This window comes from Bremia lactucae, linkage group LG6 (genome assembly GCF_004359215.1).
Source record: "Bremia lactucae strain SF5 linkage group LG6, whole genome shotgun sequence".
Classification (NCBI taxonomy): Eukaryota; Oomycota; class Peronosporomycetes; order Peronosporales; family Peronosporaceae; genus Bremia; species Bremia lactucae.
The window spans coordinates 2,896,955-2,913,289 of record NC_090615.1 but is presented as its reverse complement, the minus strand read 5'-3'; the positions used below and the strand labels follow the sequence as shown (position 1 = coordinate 2,913,289).

The following is a 16,335-nucleotide window of genomic DNA, read 5'->3' as shown; positions in this document are numbered from 1 at the left end:
GCCTGGATAGCGGTCTAGTAAATTAGAAAGTGTTAGTCACGTAAAGGCTCTATAAATCATGGGCCAAGCGCGTTACGCCGAGAATAAAGCGATAGGGGGCGCTTGTGCCATTTGCCTGCACTTACAAACCACAACTTTGTCCGTGTCTTGAAGCCGCACCTGCACAAGGGTGCCAGCATCCCGGTATCCGATTACCTCGCCTGCAGCCCACACAAAGGTGTCCTTGGACTTCACCCATACATTGGTGCCGACATCCATGGCGGCCGAGCCAGGGCCTTCGCAGGTATAATTGAAAATCTGTTTTTTGCAACACAGAACGTAGGTACGGTCTGAAGGCAGAACTGGACCGAATATACATAAACTGGTAGTCCCAAAAATTGAATTCGCATCTGACTTTTCAGCTTTTACTGGAATGTTGGCGGAAAAAATGTCCCGAGTTATTACCATGATCATTTAGCTCTTGCTTCTTGCTTTGCATCAACTTACATTTCTTCAATGCTATGATGTTACTTCAGGACATATTTCTGAGCATTCTAGACTAAAGTCTGTTGGATTTTAGCAGAAGGCAAGCAATCACGACATCTTAGGCGCTAGGATCAATAGTGAAAAATAAGATTGCTTATTCCAATAGCTCGAGTCGGAAAAAAAAACTAATTGGCGTTTGCTGCAAATCAACAAATCCTTCGTAAAATTTTGTGGCTATCAATATCATGCTGACGGCCAGAAGAGCGTCATTTTGATAAGCTTATCGTACAATGATGATCACCATCTACGCTACATTGGCTTGACGCATGCGTAAGGGTCGCGCATCCACCAGATCAGTCAAGTTTCGACGTCTTTGCTAGCATGAAATTGCACATCATATGCAAAGGATTTGCGATCGTTCGGAGAGGGATTGTTCAAGAGTGGAATACGAAAGAACCAGAATGGCAGTGAGCGGTATAGCCGCAAAGCTTTAAACGTTGTTCCTTGGCTGCGTGTAGCGGCGAAGGCGCTGGGTTTGTTGCTAGCTACAACTGAAGTGGTATCGGTTGGAACAACTTTGAGGTTAAATTGATTTTGGTTCGGAACCCAACATTTTTTGTCGACATCGAGCAAAAACCAGTATAAAATGTGACTTTGGAACCTATCGGTACTGTCAGTGAATCACTAAATACAGAATCCAGCGAACAGGATGTTTTATCCTGGACGAAACCTATTGTAGAGAAGAACAAGGTGATGCACAACCATCTTCTACGATAAGATGAAGGCGATATCACTGCCAAATCAATAAAAAATTGTGTGTCAATGTGTCACTAAAAAAAGAAGTGAGGTAGATTGAAGCTTCGGTGGCAATACATAAGACCAAGAGAAAGTGTAATGTGGTGGGTGTCCTGTTACATTAGAATTATTTTTTTAAGAGAGGAAATAAATAAAGAAGTGCAAAATCATTATCGTTATTAATTTTGACATAAATAGTTCCAATAATACCAAATTTGGTATTATTGATGCAATAAGACATTAGCTCTATTTATTGATTGATTTAAGTCTAAATCAATCCCGCCAATCGTTTCAAGACACGATTGTGCGGTGCGCAGGGAGGCGCCATACTAAGTTAGATATTAATATAATAAGTTCAGTAGTAGATAGAAGATCGTTACGTAGAGAACTAATTATATTTATAGTTTTACTTTCCCTAATTCTGGATCCATTGAATTACCTTTTGGTAGCTAAAAGAAGAATCTAATAGATTTAGGTTGCAATCTTTTTTTACTTAGCTACCTAAAAACTTCCTCGGTACTCTGGTGTACGTGAAGTGTATAGGCACCCTACCCACGCTGTAATCATTGTAAGGTTTACTTGTACTTACCAGTACTAGTGAAAGGTGCCCCTAGCGGGAGCCGACTTTTAAAGCCTCCGATAAATGATCCTAAAAACAATATCCTCCGATAATCAATACTTTTTGGTCTACCAATACCGTTGCTGTGGTTATAACCGATATCCTCTGTAATCTGATACTTGATGATGTCAGCTGTCTGCAATTGCAGTGAAGCAAGAGTAAATCTTACTTTGTCTTTCTTTGACCCTTTAATTTACGTGCGCGCAATTGTTTTGTCCGGAACCATTCGATAGAATAGACCAGTCTCATCCATTTTTCAAATATCGCGAAGCTCGTATTTTTGTAGATTTTCTTCCAGGGCTGATAGCACTTCTTCGATCGTCTCAATGTCAGCAGATCCGCTCTCGCCGTGCGACTTGAAAGACTTGAAGCCACGGCGAGACTAAAACTTCTCAATCCAACTATTTGAGAAGGATGGCGCGTTTTCATTATTCAGGTGCTTTGCGATCCTTCCAGCTTTTATCTTGATAAGCTCTGTTGTGATAATGAACGCCGGGCTTCGAATAAAAAAAACCACTTTGATCTAGTTCGAGGTGTTTGTCAGTACGAGCGCGCTACAAAGTTCATATGCAGTATCAGGAGCCATTTGTGAAAAAAAGAACATTTCCGAAAAACAATCTACCTTTGCATCGAGGCTGGAGCTTCATAGTCGGAACGCTTTTTCAAAACGGAACTCATTGTGCTTTGGGTAGGAGGCTTTGAAAGTTCAAATTCTTGCTTTGCCCAAGCGCAAAGAGCAGCTTGAGTCAAGCGTGGTAACTCATCATGCTTTTGGCATATTTTGAGCTCTTCTTGTTCGTGAGGTTTTTATAGCTAACTTGCTCTAGGGGCATCTTTTGGGGGGTTGGGGTATTGGGATGTTATTTCTGTTGAATTTTGGGTTGGAAGGAGGAAGAGCAGTTTGACGCTTGTTTTAATTTTGTGGCACATGACAATTCTAGCAAACCAGGATGCGCGCCTCTTTTGTTCGATAAATTATCAACTATGAGAAGTATATCACGTGTCTGATATCTCAGATATTCGATATTTTTGTTGTCCACGGGCAAAATCATTTAAAGGTTAGACTGTAATTGCAAATCCATTTTTCCGGCCCACTAAGGGTGTAAGCATCAAGTCGAAAATGCCATTTTGAGCTCGATCGGTCAACAAATATACGATCCGCACATTCCTCGGCCATCGCAAATCTGTAATCAAACTCAGTCTGCACAAGATTAGAAACTGGTAGAGCCTGACGGTTTCAATGCCGTTAGAAAATTGGTAGCTTTTTTCACAGGTGTAGCAATTGTGTGAATAGTGTGCATATTTTCGCACCACTATGCTCATTTTCTCATACGGTAGCAATTTGTTAAAGTCTCAGCTGCTCGTTTGTCGGGAAATTTTTTGGTGGGTCTTGATATCGTGAATCTTCTTTAATACTAGGCCCTTCTGTTGAGCCATAGGATGTTTTACGGGCCTTTTCACATTCATCTTATTATTGTGTCTTAGGCATTCGAGCTAAGTCCTTAGTTGCTTAAATATTGCCCCCGAATTAGAATCGATTTGTAGTGGTATACGTCATTATCTACAGTAGGAATTATAAAGGAGAATAAAATTAAAGAATCGTTATTCAGCCCCGACCTATTTTTTATCAGCCCCCGGGTATTGATATCCTCGCAACTAAAATTGATATCCCACAACTTTTTTTAAATATTTTGTATCTTATATTTAAAAACAAAGCGCTTTTTTAAGTTATTACTCCCACAACCATTTCTTAAGAAATACATAAATAATTGAAATTCGCAAACTAAAACTTATATTCCTACGACTTTTGTAAAGATATTAATTGCTATAAATGCAGCGCCGAATTTAAATGAATTTCGAAAAAAACTATGAAGGTAAAATCTTTGAAGGAAAAATATCTGCTTATACTAAAGTTGTCCTGGATTTGAGCTAGCCAAAAGTCACGTTCCTCACTGGTGGAGTGGTACTGCAAATCGCATCAACCTGAGGAAACTTTGCCTCATTCTGCAGTTGAACAGCTTGTCAGTGATTACTATTGACATGCAAAAGTGTTAGCACCTTTCCTTTGCAACTATGGTGTATAGCTGAAAGAAGTTCCGGATCTATCTTCAGTCCGAATAACCACTGGCCTCGAATAGCAGGTAGCTGCAAGAATAGCAAGTAAACCAGTTGGTTACTGGAATGGTACATTGCTTTCCCAACTCAGCTGGTTCTACATTTCATCAAAATCGTTTTGATAATTTTTTTGCCAAATACTTGGCGCTTGCGGTAAATTGACAGCAGATCATAGCGCACTAGCTTGAAGGCTTATAGCCAAATAAAGCATCCACGTTTAGCATTTGAGCAGTTGCGCGATGACCACAGTTTCCATCTCCAATTAATATTTTTACAGAAGTAGTAGTGCTAACAATTAAGTTTGCTAATTCAAAATTGTTTTTTATTATTTTTTAAAAATTGTGGGAGTATAAATTTAAGTAGGAGCGGTTTGTTTAAATTTAGAATTAAAGAAATATATGAAACATTTAAAAAATAGTTGTGGTGGAATCAATTTTAGTTGTGGAGAAATCAATACCCTTAATATTTTTGAAGTCGTGGATTCGTTCTTTTTATTAGTCTTAAGAAATTGAAGTGATTTTGTTACCACAGTTTTTATTACCATAACGTTTCGACTTCATAATGAGCCATTTTAAGCTTTTTCAAAATTTCTATCGCGAGAACTCGCAGTAAACAGTTTTGCAGCATTCCTACACTTTCTTGAAAAAGCAAAGGCAGCAATTGATGCCTATGCACAACAAGAAGGCTATATTGTTGTCAACCGCACAAAAAGGTAGGCAATAGGGATGTTGGAAAAGTTCAAGCTTAAATTCTTGCCTGCGTGTGGAAAATTGCCAACGTGTGCCTTCTTGTCGCATCATTGGTTGTTTGTATAAGGCCATCATACGGCGACAAGAATTTGGTTATTGGCAAGTAGATACCAGTGGAGAACACAACCATGAAACCTTTTCTCATCAGCACCAGCAGCAGCATCAGCATTATCAGCAACTACAGCACCAACAGCATCAACAACACCAGCAGCACTAACAGCACCGCAACAGTTGTTAGAAATATAAATTTAGATTAAGTAGTACAAAATTCCTTATATCGCACGATTAAATTTATATTTCGTAATTTTATTTTAGAGAAATTACACAGAATAGGACACTTTTCAGATGGAAGTGCCATCGGTGGTATGTCATAAGTCACATAGCCGCGTTCAATACGACACCGACTGGACACATTCACGTGCCGTCGGTGGAGCATTAAGCTCAGGCTTTTCCGGGGTTGATCCATTGTGTATGATGGTCTGATCGACAGATGTTGTGGCTCTACTCAACTATGAAGCAGCTTCACCTTATGGGCAGCGCTCTCATGAATGCTCGCTGCGCTAGCTACCGCAGACGACGAGACAGTTGTTTTGTTGACGATAGGCAAGTTGGCCTTCGCAACGTAAGACTCTCTATGTAAAAAAACAATAAGTAAAGTCTGGATGAGCAATATAGCCACATCAACCTTCCCCATTAGCTCACTGTGCTCATCACTACTATGAGTGATGGCAGCGGTCTCGATTCATTGTATTCAACAACGAGCGACGGATCTACATCCTCACTGCGCAAGTGGAATGGATCGTTCAGCCCCGTTAACAGCGCGACAGCAGCGTCTGTCGGGGTTGTAACTGTGCACAAGACGCCGGCAGCGTCTTATCGCTGCGCGTACTCTTTGCAGACGACCTATCAGCTTTGCCCCTTTCAAGTGGCATGTCAAGCGTCGTGTGATGTCACCCGGTAGGTCCACACACTAGTCACTTATGGAGTTGTTGACTGGACTAAAGCGGCGCGACGTAAGCGGCTCGCTGCCCCTCTTTTCTCCCATTGACGATATTACAAATGTAAAACTCGTTTTTAAAGAGGGGGTTGTGGTGGTGTGACGGGCTAAAGTAGCCATATGACACACAAACTCGATAAGTTCAATGTATGTATACCTAACCGGATGGTCAATTACCTCATGTGAATTTTTTAGACCTGCCACTGGGTACCGCCGAATACTTCACGTACAAGACGTGCAATGGAAGGGCTTTAAGCTGCTAAGAGTTCTTAGCAACAAAAGGTCAATGCAAATGTAGACTTAGCAAAGGGAAAAAGAAAATTTTATTTAAATATTTCCTAAGTATTGCCATCTTCTTTGACTGAATTAATACATTTATCAAAGTATGTACTTCAACTAATTGCTCACCGCCCGTTTGCGCGTCTAGTAATGATTGGCGGGGTTGATTTAAAATCTGAAAAAAAACAATGAACAGAACTGTCGCATTGCCGCGACAGTACCGTCATGATAATATTGGGAATGTTAAGAATAACATCGACTGATTTTAGGGATCCATTATTCAGCACCAACCCTTTCTGTAATCAGCCCCCGCCCTTCCAATATTTAAAGATTTATCGGAATCGGAGGTCGTGGCTTCTAATTCTCGCAAAGACATAATAAAATATAGAGAAATTACACAGAACAAGACACTTTTTATCGAAAATTCGCAGAATAGGACACTTTCTTTTTTATTCACAGGAAAGGAAACTTTTTAGTCTTTTTGATCCGAGCCTCGCTAGCGACGCAAGGAAGTCCCCTATAGCTCCCCCTAGTTTAATCAAATCTCGAATATGTGGTAACCTTCAAACTCCAAATCGTCCAATCGGTAGCTGCACTTGTGGAAAGTTTCAGAGCCTCCTTATGACTTGCCGCCACGCCTGTGCGTTTGCATTGAAGGTGGAGGTGGCCCCAATCACACTAGTCAACAAATTTTACACCGTTTACACTTATCGCGCAACACACAACCGCCCATACGTTCCAGTCTTAATCGTAAATCTCTCTTTGTCACCACTTTTACCACCAAAGGTATCTCGGCCTCGGGAACGACCTGTTAAGATGCGCAAGGAAAGTGGTTTTCAGCAGAAAGCAATGAATGGAAAAGCCTTGCAAGACATGTGGACAGATGGGGCACAATAGGAAAACTTGTCGGGAAGCTCATATGGGATCACTGGGGAGGAAAGCAGTAGCTTGTTCCCTCTTGTAGTTGGCGAAAAAAGTGTCTTATCCTGTGAATAAAAAGGTATCCTATTCTGCGAATTTCCGAGATTAGACTTATTCGGATGGAACTAATGCGTCGCTCCTAGAGCACGCTACTCTAGATGCACATAATTATTATCAAATCTATAGTTCATGGAAGCCTCAGGAAAAATCACTAAGTCGTGTTTCCCCGATCCTGGTCGTGTTGGATTCGAATGAATCAACCGAACATTGCGAAGCTGAATTCCTGCGCCGCTTTCAGATGTGGCAAAACAACGGTTGCAGGGACTTCACTTCGCTTGCTTGCGTGAGAGAGAAATTATGGGTCGGTACTATACCCCCCTGTTTCTTCTCATCACGCTGCCCCAAAAGAGAATTCGTAACTAGTGGAGCGACAACTGGTGCTCCTTCTCATAGGCAGACACCAGGCCCGGGCAGTTAAAAGAGTCACTCGGCTAATATTTTTTACCTTCCCCGTTTCCCTTAACAGATCGACGATCGACTCACAGTCGGCGTCACCATCGGTCTCCTTAGACGGATGGGATTATGTGATCTCTTCTGGATCAACGTACCGTTTTAGACGACCCACGTAAAAGACGAGTGGGGTGTCACGTTATATTAATATTATTTCCTTTAAGAGGAATGAAAGGTATTTTTTAAGAGAGGAAATAGATAACGAAGTACAAATTTATCATCTCTATTAATTTTGACTTAATAGTTACAATATTACCAAATTCGGAAATATTGACGCAATAAGACACTTTTTCTTTTGATTGGTTCATTTGAGTTTATATCAACCCCGCCAATCGATATAAGACACGATTGTGCGGTGCGCAAGTAGGCGCCATACATAGTTTGCTATTAATACAGTAAAGTCAGTAGTAGATAGTAGATCGTTACTTACGAACTTAATATATTAGTACAGTTTTTTAATTATACTTAATCATTAGTATTGACCTCTAGTAGCTGAGACTTTTCAGCTACTTGTAACCTTCCTCTGCACGTCAGTGTACGTGAAGAAATCGAGACATCTCACATTTGCTGTTATTAATGCATGTTGACTAGTAATGTTTTGAGTATTAGCGAAAAAAGGTGCCCCGTTACACCTGGAAGCACTTCGTAGTCTGTTCAACGGCCTACGCACGTTCCATCCAACATTGACATGTAGGATGAGGAAGTAGGGAGCTTTCAATCCCCTTCGGAAGCTTCCACGCAACGCGTGAAAGGTTCACTAATTTGAGTGACCTTACATGGAGAGCGGTCGAAGTATGAGTTCGGCCGTAGGTGGGCCAGCCGGCAGCTCCATGATGTTCGCGAAAAAAAAAGAAACTACCAACTTGCGGCGATATCCGAGTTCATACAACATGAACTCGATGTGGCCTAACAAAAAGTAGCCTTGCTTCAGCAACAAGGCTCTCAACACGCGGATCGGCCACGTTTTGAATTCAAGGCAAGCGTGACACCACGCTTACGCTCAACATACACGATACCTAGTGAGTTGAATTATGAGTAAACATATTAATGAACAAACGCAGATTACTGTTCATCAAAGGAAATCCGGATGGTCCCGTCAAGACCAACCTGCGCCACCTTAAATCAAAACGCTAGACCAAGCCATAGCAGAACACGGGAATTATTGCCTGAAACAGGCTTTCGTCCACTCAGGCACTTTTCGTTCATCGAGACGACAAGAATTCGGAGGTCCATAACTACATGTGCCTCTGCTATCTTGAGAGCAAGAAAGCCTCGCTCTTCACGGTACAAACGATTGCAAAGATGCAATCGCTGTCAAAAGACAGGGCACTGCGCCTGAGTGAAGTTTCCACACCCAGCGCCACAAAACACTGAGCAAAATCATCCACATCCCGCTAAGAATAGTGGAGGACGCGAATCCGACGCTTTTATGGAATCAAAACGACGACGGATCGTAAAATACCAGTCGCCCGCGATCCACTTGGGATTAAAATGACATATTACTTGTGATTTTAATTTGCGTTGTGATGAGTGTAACTCCACTAGAAGGAGCAACAAACAGTGACTGTGAAGTAGGAGCAACTTTCTTCAAGAGACCTACAATTTATCTTGACGTTGCTGGGTCAGTAAGTTTATCGAAACAAGTATGCTTGCTTAAACAGCCACTACAGATAAAATTTTAAACGCCTGCCTATCAAAGACGGTGCGAAAGTGTTAGATCGACTGAGGAGTCGATTGCAGAGGATCTCGCTGTGGTTTGTCAACTACAGCTCGAGGCAGTTGGAAAAGATACGCCTCATAATAAAGAAGGGAATGAGTCCCTTTAAAATCGCAAGACTAGGTCCCAAAGATTCTGATGGAATAAGTCCCGAGAAAGCTTTAAAAATAAGCCCTTTAAATATACTGAGACATTGAATGTCTTAGTAAACAACAGATCAAGTGTGGGCGCATATAGACTTGATCTGATAGCGCCTCCGAAGAGTTAACTTCGGATATAAATCAATTACCAACGCAAGAACCCAAAGGATTCTCGCGTGATATGGGTAGTGGCAAAGTCAACCAGATCTGCGAACTTGTCATCGAAATTATCTACTATCATAGATCAAACCTAACCTAATCTTAAAACTTTTCACTACCTCGAGTGGACCTAAAATAACCGTAAGCTTTTAATATGCCTTTGCAGAGGAATTGGACCACTAACATTAGCGCCAGCACGCTTAATTGCGCTAACAGTTTCGCCTATAGCATGTTTGAGCGAACGAATGAAGAGTACGCGGCCGATATTTGGTCGGCAATAGTATATCCTGAAAACATACGAGCTCTTAACAGCTCATTCGAAGAACAAAATTTTCCTCGATTTGAAGACTCAGATTGAAATATTTACGTCTCTATTTTGTGAGTCTTTTAAAGACACATCATTTATAGAAGAATTTGATCGAATATACGTATGTATCTTCTGAATCTGTACCGTGGAATCGCCTAATGATAAATACACTCGATACGAATTGACCTGCTACAAGGCTCGTAATATTGTGTCACGAAGCAGTGGCCACTGGCTCCTGAACAAGTATTGGCGGTCAACAAGTTCTTTGCCGATTGCTTAGTATCGGGTCATGAGAGGAAGCCAATCTTCCAACACAGCTCTCCGACTTTCTGTGTGCGTGATGCAACATGAATTGGTCGAATAGTGCATGCATTCAATAAAATTTGAATGCTGCCACGGTACGAGCTCAAACGCCGATACCGAGAAAGGACGTAATAATTAAAAAGTACAATCTTTTCGTCCATATATATGATGGGCGGGTATTACCAAGTTCTGATGCGTGAACAGGATATCCCATTCACAGCAGAAGACACCCCAAACGGTAAGCTTTGGGGATAGCTAGTAATATCAGAGGGGCTTTTATGCCCCTGCAAATTTCGACAGATGTGTAATCAATCTGTTGAGATCGGTGCGGGATTTCGCACCGAGTTATTTTGATGACGTCTTCGTTCATTGCTGAGCCATCAACAGAAAGTCGGACATTAAAGTACATATGCCCACGTCCAAACGGTTCTTACACATATGCGAAAGAATAAGTCTCTATGCATACCTAAAGAAGTGTATATTCGCCGCAAGCGAAAAATACCACTTCTTGGGTTCTTCGTGAAAAAACCGGTGTACCCCCTGACCCCCGAAATGGTCAAGGCGATTACCGACTGGAGCCAGTCATTGGAAAAAGGAGTCCGCAAGTTCCTCGGTTTAGCGGCGAACTTGCTCAAGTACTCACGCAATTATGCTGAAATAAAAGTAGATATTTCTTCTTTGCTAAAGAAAAATATAAAATAGTCATGGAACGCTGATTGTCAGCGTTCCTTCGAGGGGATCAAGCAAGTCCTGATGCAATCGCTTAAATTATCGATTGCAGACCAAGACAGGCCATATCAGGTGGTCTGCGACGCCAGCGATTTTGCAACTGGCTGTGTGATTATGCAAAATGACACAGACGGCACAGATAGCGTCGTCTGCTATCGGCTGCGTCAGCGTTGAACAGCTGAGCGCAAATACCCAGTACATGAAGGAACTTCTTGTAGTGAGATACGCACTAGTTTTGGTTAGTGTCTTTCTCCTAAGAGATAGACCGTTTATTGCTTATGCGCACCATGTGTCTCTATGCATGGCCTAAACAGTCCACACCTTTCGTAAGAATGGCGAAATGGTTGTCTTTCTTCGCGGAGTATAACATCTTCGCAGAAAATAAACCAGGAAAATTTAATGTCGTCGCTGATGCGCTTTCACGCCGGCCTGATTTTGAGCCGCCTGTGCAAATCAACATTAAATATAAGCTTAGTGTTGCAGCATAAGTTCCGTCGTCAACATTACTAGACGACGTCAGAAGAGCCTACAAAGAAGACAACGCTCTTAAAGGCTAAATGAATTGAGTCAAGAATCCATCACTACAATTTCTAGAGGAGATTGCAACATTGTATCGATCTTCGTCGGATCGATACAACACGCAATGGTTTAGTGTATTATACAGCCACTGCTTGTGGCACTCTCGTGTCGTCATTCCCAGTCACAATGATTTGCGATAGCGCATCATGTACAAATGACACGACGTGCCAATACGTAGACATCGTTAACGTGAGAAAGCTTACCTCGCAGAAATTTGCGACGACTACTGGCCTCGCAAGTGCTTGCAAGGTTTGTCAACGGGTAAAGCCTAATTGATCCAGAAGAGCCTCTACCTGATTCGGCAGAGTGCTGTCAGACCGTATCGAGAGACCTCGTCTTCGGGCTTTCCGAAGACGCTCACAATACCCGTATTCTTGTGTTTCCAGATCGCCTTAGCAAGATGGTTTATCTTTCGCAGTCCCGGAGTCGAGCACAACTTTTAGCTGTGCTCTTGTCTTGATCAAAACGATATTTTTGCTCCTTCAGTTACCACATGAACATGTTTAGTATCGAAATCCCCGGTTTACGATGGTGTTTAGGTAATACCTGCTGCGTTCTTTTGAACACGGCTGAAAGTCAACATCTGACCATCCCGATACGGACTGTCACATAGAATATGCAAAGTGTGTCCTTAACGGGATACTTCGAGGATACGTCTACTCGTTTACGAGCTATAATGAGTTCTTACCGATGCAAGATTTCATCAGCGATTCGGCGCATGCCTAAAAAAAGCATACATTGTTCTTTGCGAACGGCTAACACCATTAACGCATACTAGTCCTGTTAGAGAGTGTCTCTAGTTCAACGGAGAAAACTATCTCGAGCAAAGACCGATCTGGCACACACTAATTCAACAGTCAATGTAAAAGATACCGTTGTTTATCTAACTAACATTTTAGGAGATGAATTGCAATGGCAAAGAGGCTATTGATTTCGGAAAGATTGATGTTGATGTAGTCAGCATCGACATATATGATACCTGCCAGAGCAATATCGCTTTCACTGAAGCAGTACTAGCGAAAGGGGCTCCGTTACACATTAATATCATTCCCTAGTTGTTGCGGAGGTACCTCACTTTTTACAACAGAGTAAGACTTATAGACCCAAATAGTCACTAAGTTATATGGAACTAGTAAATGTACAGCTTAAATAGTTGCGCACGCTCGTAGAGCAAAAGGGGTCCGAGTTCAAGGGATCCAGTGGTTCGTAGAACCAAGAGCGCTCGCGGGTCAATTTTTGGCAAAGTGGATTTCGGATCAAAGGCGACGACGTTAGAAGAAATCGCTTCACGTGACGCACTCCGTGAGCGACACCCACTCCAATGATAATAACACCATCCGTATCTGGCTTGTCTACGTAATCAAGCACGCGGTGCCTCTGTGCCCTCAATGAGTATAATTCCGATCATTTTACATCCGAAAGAGTCGGAAATCGACAAAGAAGTTTGTTCAGTAGATAAGTCCATCGGGTCCATAGACTTCAAGGTATTTATTTTTGTAGGCACGTCTGATGCGGCCAACATTCGTCTCGAACATACCTTTGCGTCGATTTCGCAAAGCATTAGGGCAAATGCCAATTAAGTGCGGCGCATCGGTCAAATTACGAGACGAGGCCTTGCCAGCACTCAGTACTTTAGTTGCGCATGCGATATTGGACCCAATCCACACTTAGGTTGAAAATCCGTCCACTCCCACCTCTTATGGCGGGAAACGTCGTCCGACGCTAATTAACCTTGAGCTTGGCCTCAAAATCGTCAACGGGGTATGTGCAATCTCGCCGAAAAATACATCGCGCTTCTAATAGATTTTTGACGAGGGTTACCCAATCAACTTCATCAGATGCTGCTGTTGACCGTTGTGGCGTCGTCGCTTAAGAAGTCTCTCAACGTAGAAGTGAACATTTCCTTGCTCGTCATCCTACGAAGGAGGGTGTCGAATTATCGGTGGAAGCTTTAGTTGTTTACAAGCACGAGGCGATCCTTCTTTGTGAGAATCTTGCTCGAACTGATATCGTGCTCGTAGTGGTCCAACCCGTCTTTTGACGTTAAAGTGTCATCAACTTCGTTAAGACGGCCAGCTGGCTTCCTGACAAGGTTTCAGCAATCTGCGGCACAGCCGTTTGTCTCGGCGCAAGCATCTTAAATCCACACAGGAAGGATCCCGATGCGGTTAAAGCAATCCAACGTAGAACAGAGGGTGTGTACGCAGCTTGCGCGGAAGATTTATTGTGTAAGCTAGGCCATTCATGGCCACATCCGTAATTGGTCCAGTAAAGTAGGCGCAATATGGTCTTAAAGGTCGCAGATGCTACATTTGTTGGTATATTATTAGCATTAGCAAGACCCAGTCACCGACCACATAAGAATCAATACAGTTCCTGCCTTTTCTTTTTTTTTGGTTTGTCTTGGCTATCAGCGTTTGTATCACGAACATGTCATTCGACATATAATCGCGTTGCGATAACTCGCTAATCTGCTCTTTTTAGCCGTAATAGGGCTAATACTAGCAAGCCAATCGAGTATGTCTCCTCCAAGAGGCCCCGGGCACGTTGTGGCAGCGTTAAAGAATTGTGTGTTTGACTCTGTCCACATAGAACTAAGTATAGCCTGTGGAGGCATCAGAGCGTTGTTCAACACAAACTCAATAACCGGTGAATCGTGCTCCAGCGCATTGGTGTATGCTGCGCAAAGCGTCTTCAATGACGCGATTGACACGTTTAGTCCGACCATCGTCTGTGGATAACCACTGTGGGCATGTCGAATCTGGCGCCAAGCACTCGGGAGATCAACTTCCAGAACGTAACCTTGAAACGGGGTCTCTATTGGAGACGATTGCCACTGGCAAACCGTGTTGTCGATACACGCGATCTATTAACAGCTTGCTATTCCGTCACCATCACTGATATCCGGCGCAACCGCTAAGTGAGCCATTTGCTCAATCGGTCACCAAAGACCACGATGCCCGTGTTTTTTCTGTGGTTAGGGTACGGGCAAACTAGTAAGTGGGGTGCAGTTGGATGAACCAAGGGGTTATTTCGTTGGCACATCTTGCATGTGGGAACATAGGGGCTGACCCATGTATAGATTTTAGGCCACCAATAATTCGGCTCACCACTTCTCTCGACCGAGATGAACGCTGAAGGAAGTATCAAGTGTCCCATAGAGGATTCAGTGTTTCAGTTTCTCATCACGGCGCGAAAGATCTACTGGATCTGAAAAAGGCCATCACGATATTAAATTGACGTAAATCCGCACTTAATCATGCCGACAATTCATTGTCCGAGTCTCTAAGCTCATTGTTCCCAAGAGTTTGTATCAAAGATACACTATTTGTTCTTGGCATATGCCGCAAACATTAGGTCTGTGATGCGCGACGCTACAGTCGTAACAGAGCGAGCACATGATCCGGTCGGCGTGATAATGCATCTGCCAAATAAGTTTTGCTTTCCAAGCTTCTACTTCACCTCGAAATATATTTAACAAAGAATAAAATCCATCCGGCCATCCTCTGTGAGGGTGATGCGACTCAGTCCCGTGCGTAAAGACACCTGGTCTGTATAAAATACAAAACGCTTATAGTCAGGCAGATGAACTCGAGATTTGAATAAGAACGTACTTCATAGCAAGCAGTTTTTTGTCATGAAAAGGATATTATTTCGAATTCTTTAAGCTTCCGTTAAGTCAACTGCAATGACGCGTTCCCATCCATCTACATTTGTTTGTTACGGCGCTTTACCAATCACAAGGTCTGATGCGTTCCAGACGACACTGAAAGGCCGAATAAAATTAGGCAGGGCCAAAAATGGAAAATTGAAAGGCTATCCTTTACCGCTTCAAGAGCTGATATTTCAGCACCTATCCGAATTTTTTAGGATAGTTAATAATGGACAAGCCATATTAGCTAATTTATGATTACTTGTGCACGTAGTTGGCTAGGCTAAGCTACTATCGCAATTCTTTTTGGTCTTAGGGACCAGTCAGCCAAATATGGATTTTACCTTAGCAAGGTATGCTCTAAAGCCTCACTTTCTAATGAAGCACCCCAAAACAGGGATATCTTCTGCACCAAAGATGCATTAAAATACGTTGGCATATAACGCATTTGTGCGCATGCATTCATGCACTACTATAATGGTCTATTTGAATGTAAACATCTGAACGACCCTGCTTCGCACGACTCTTTACAATAATTTTAATGAAATATGTCTAAGCATAACCTCGATGAGGGAGGAATATGTTGTGGTCTAGACGATTAACAATAGTTGGGGCACTGAAAAGCCCCTAAGTCATAACCTGCCACTCTTACAGCATCCTACTTGGGGTGCTTACCGCTACAAGTAGAATGTCACTAGCTCGCATGAGCAATTGGTAGTAGTCGTCATCTAAGCATGTAGAATGAGCCATTTACTGATTGGCTTTTTGATCTCGAATGTCGGTGTCAAATAAGGAGGCTTACACGCACGCACCATTTCAGCCGCGTGCTTAGTACAGAAGAAATCGTCAATGACCTCACAATGTTTCTTTGGCAAAAGCCAATATCTTTTTATACAATATTTGTTTCCAGGAACCAAGTCAATATATAACGTCAACCTCGATCGGGAGGTAAAGCAGACGGTGGATTGTAACACACTACATCTTCGAGTTTCTTAACTAGATGAAAGAATGGATCTGGATCTACTTCGCGCACTAAGTGCAGTCTTTGCGTCCTCAAGGATGACTCCTTCCAGAGGCGATAATGAGTTCAATTCAGTATCGGATCGAATGACCAACATCTCAGATAAGTCACCAGCCTGAAAATCCTGGCCGAACTCACCCAAAGGGATTTCGTCTAGCTCCAAAAGAGCATAAAGCGATGAGATACTCTCAAGGCTAAAATCATTTTCAACGTTCCCAGCCACAATAATGACGAGCGTATACAGCTATTTGCAAGTATTACTCTATGACCCTTCGCGT

At 42.5% G+C, this 16,335-nt stretch overlaps 1 protein-coding gene across 1 annotated transcript; it reads right to left on the bottom strand.

Moving 5' to 3' along the window:
* Positions 1-49: 49 nt before the first annotated feature.
* On the bottom strand, positions 50-258 carry CCR75_004319 (uncharacterized protein; the record flags this gene model as incomplete). The annotated part of the gene is given in 2 exon segments (XM_067962405.1): positions 50-115; positions 130-258. 2 exon segments carry the CDS (start codon positions 256-258, stop codon positions 50-52), a joined length of 195 nt encoding a protein of 64 aa, XP_067818429.1.
* Positions 259-16,335: the final 16,077 nt, after the last annotated feature.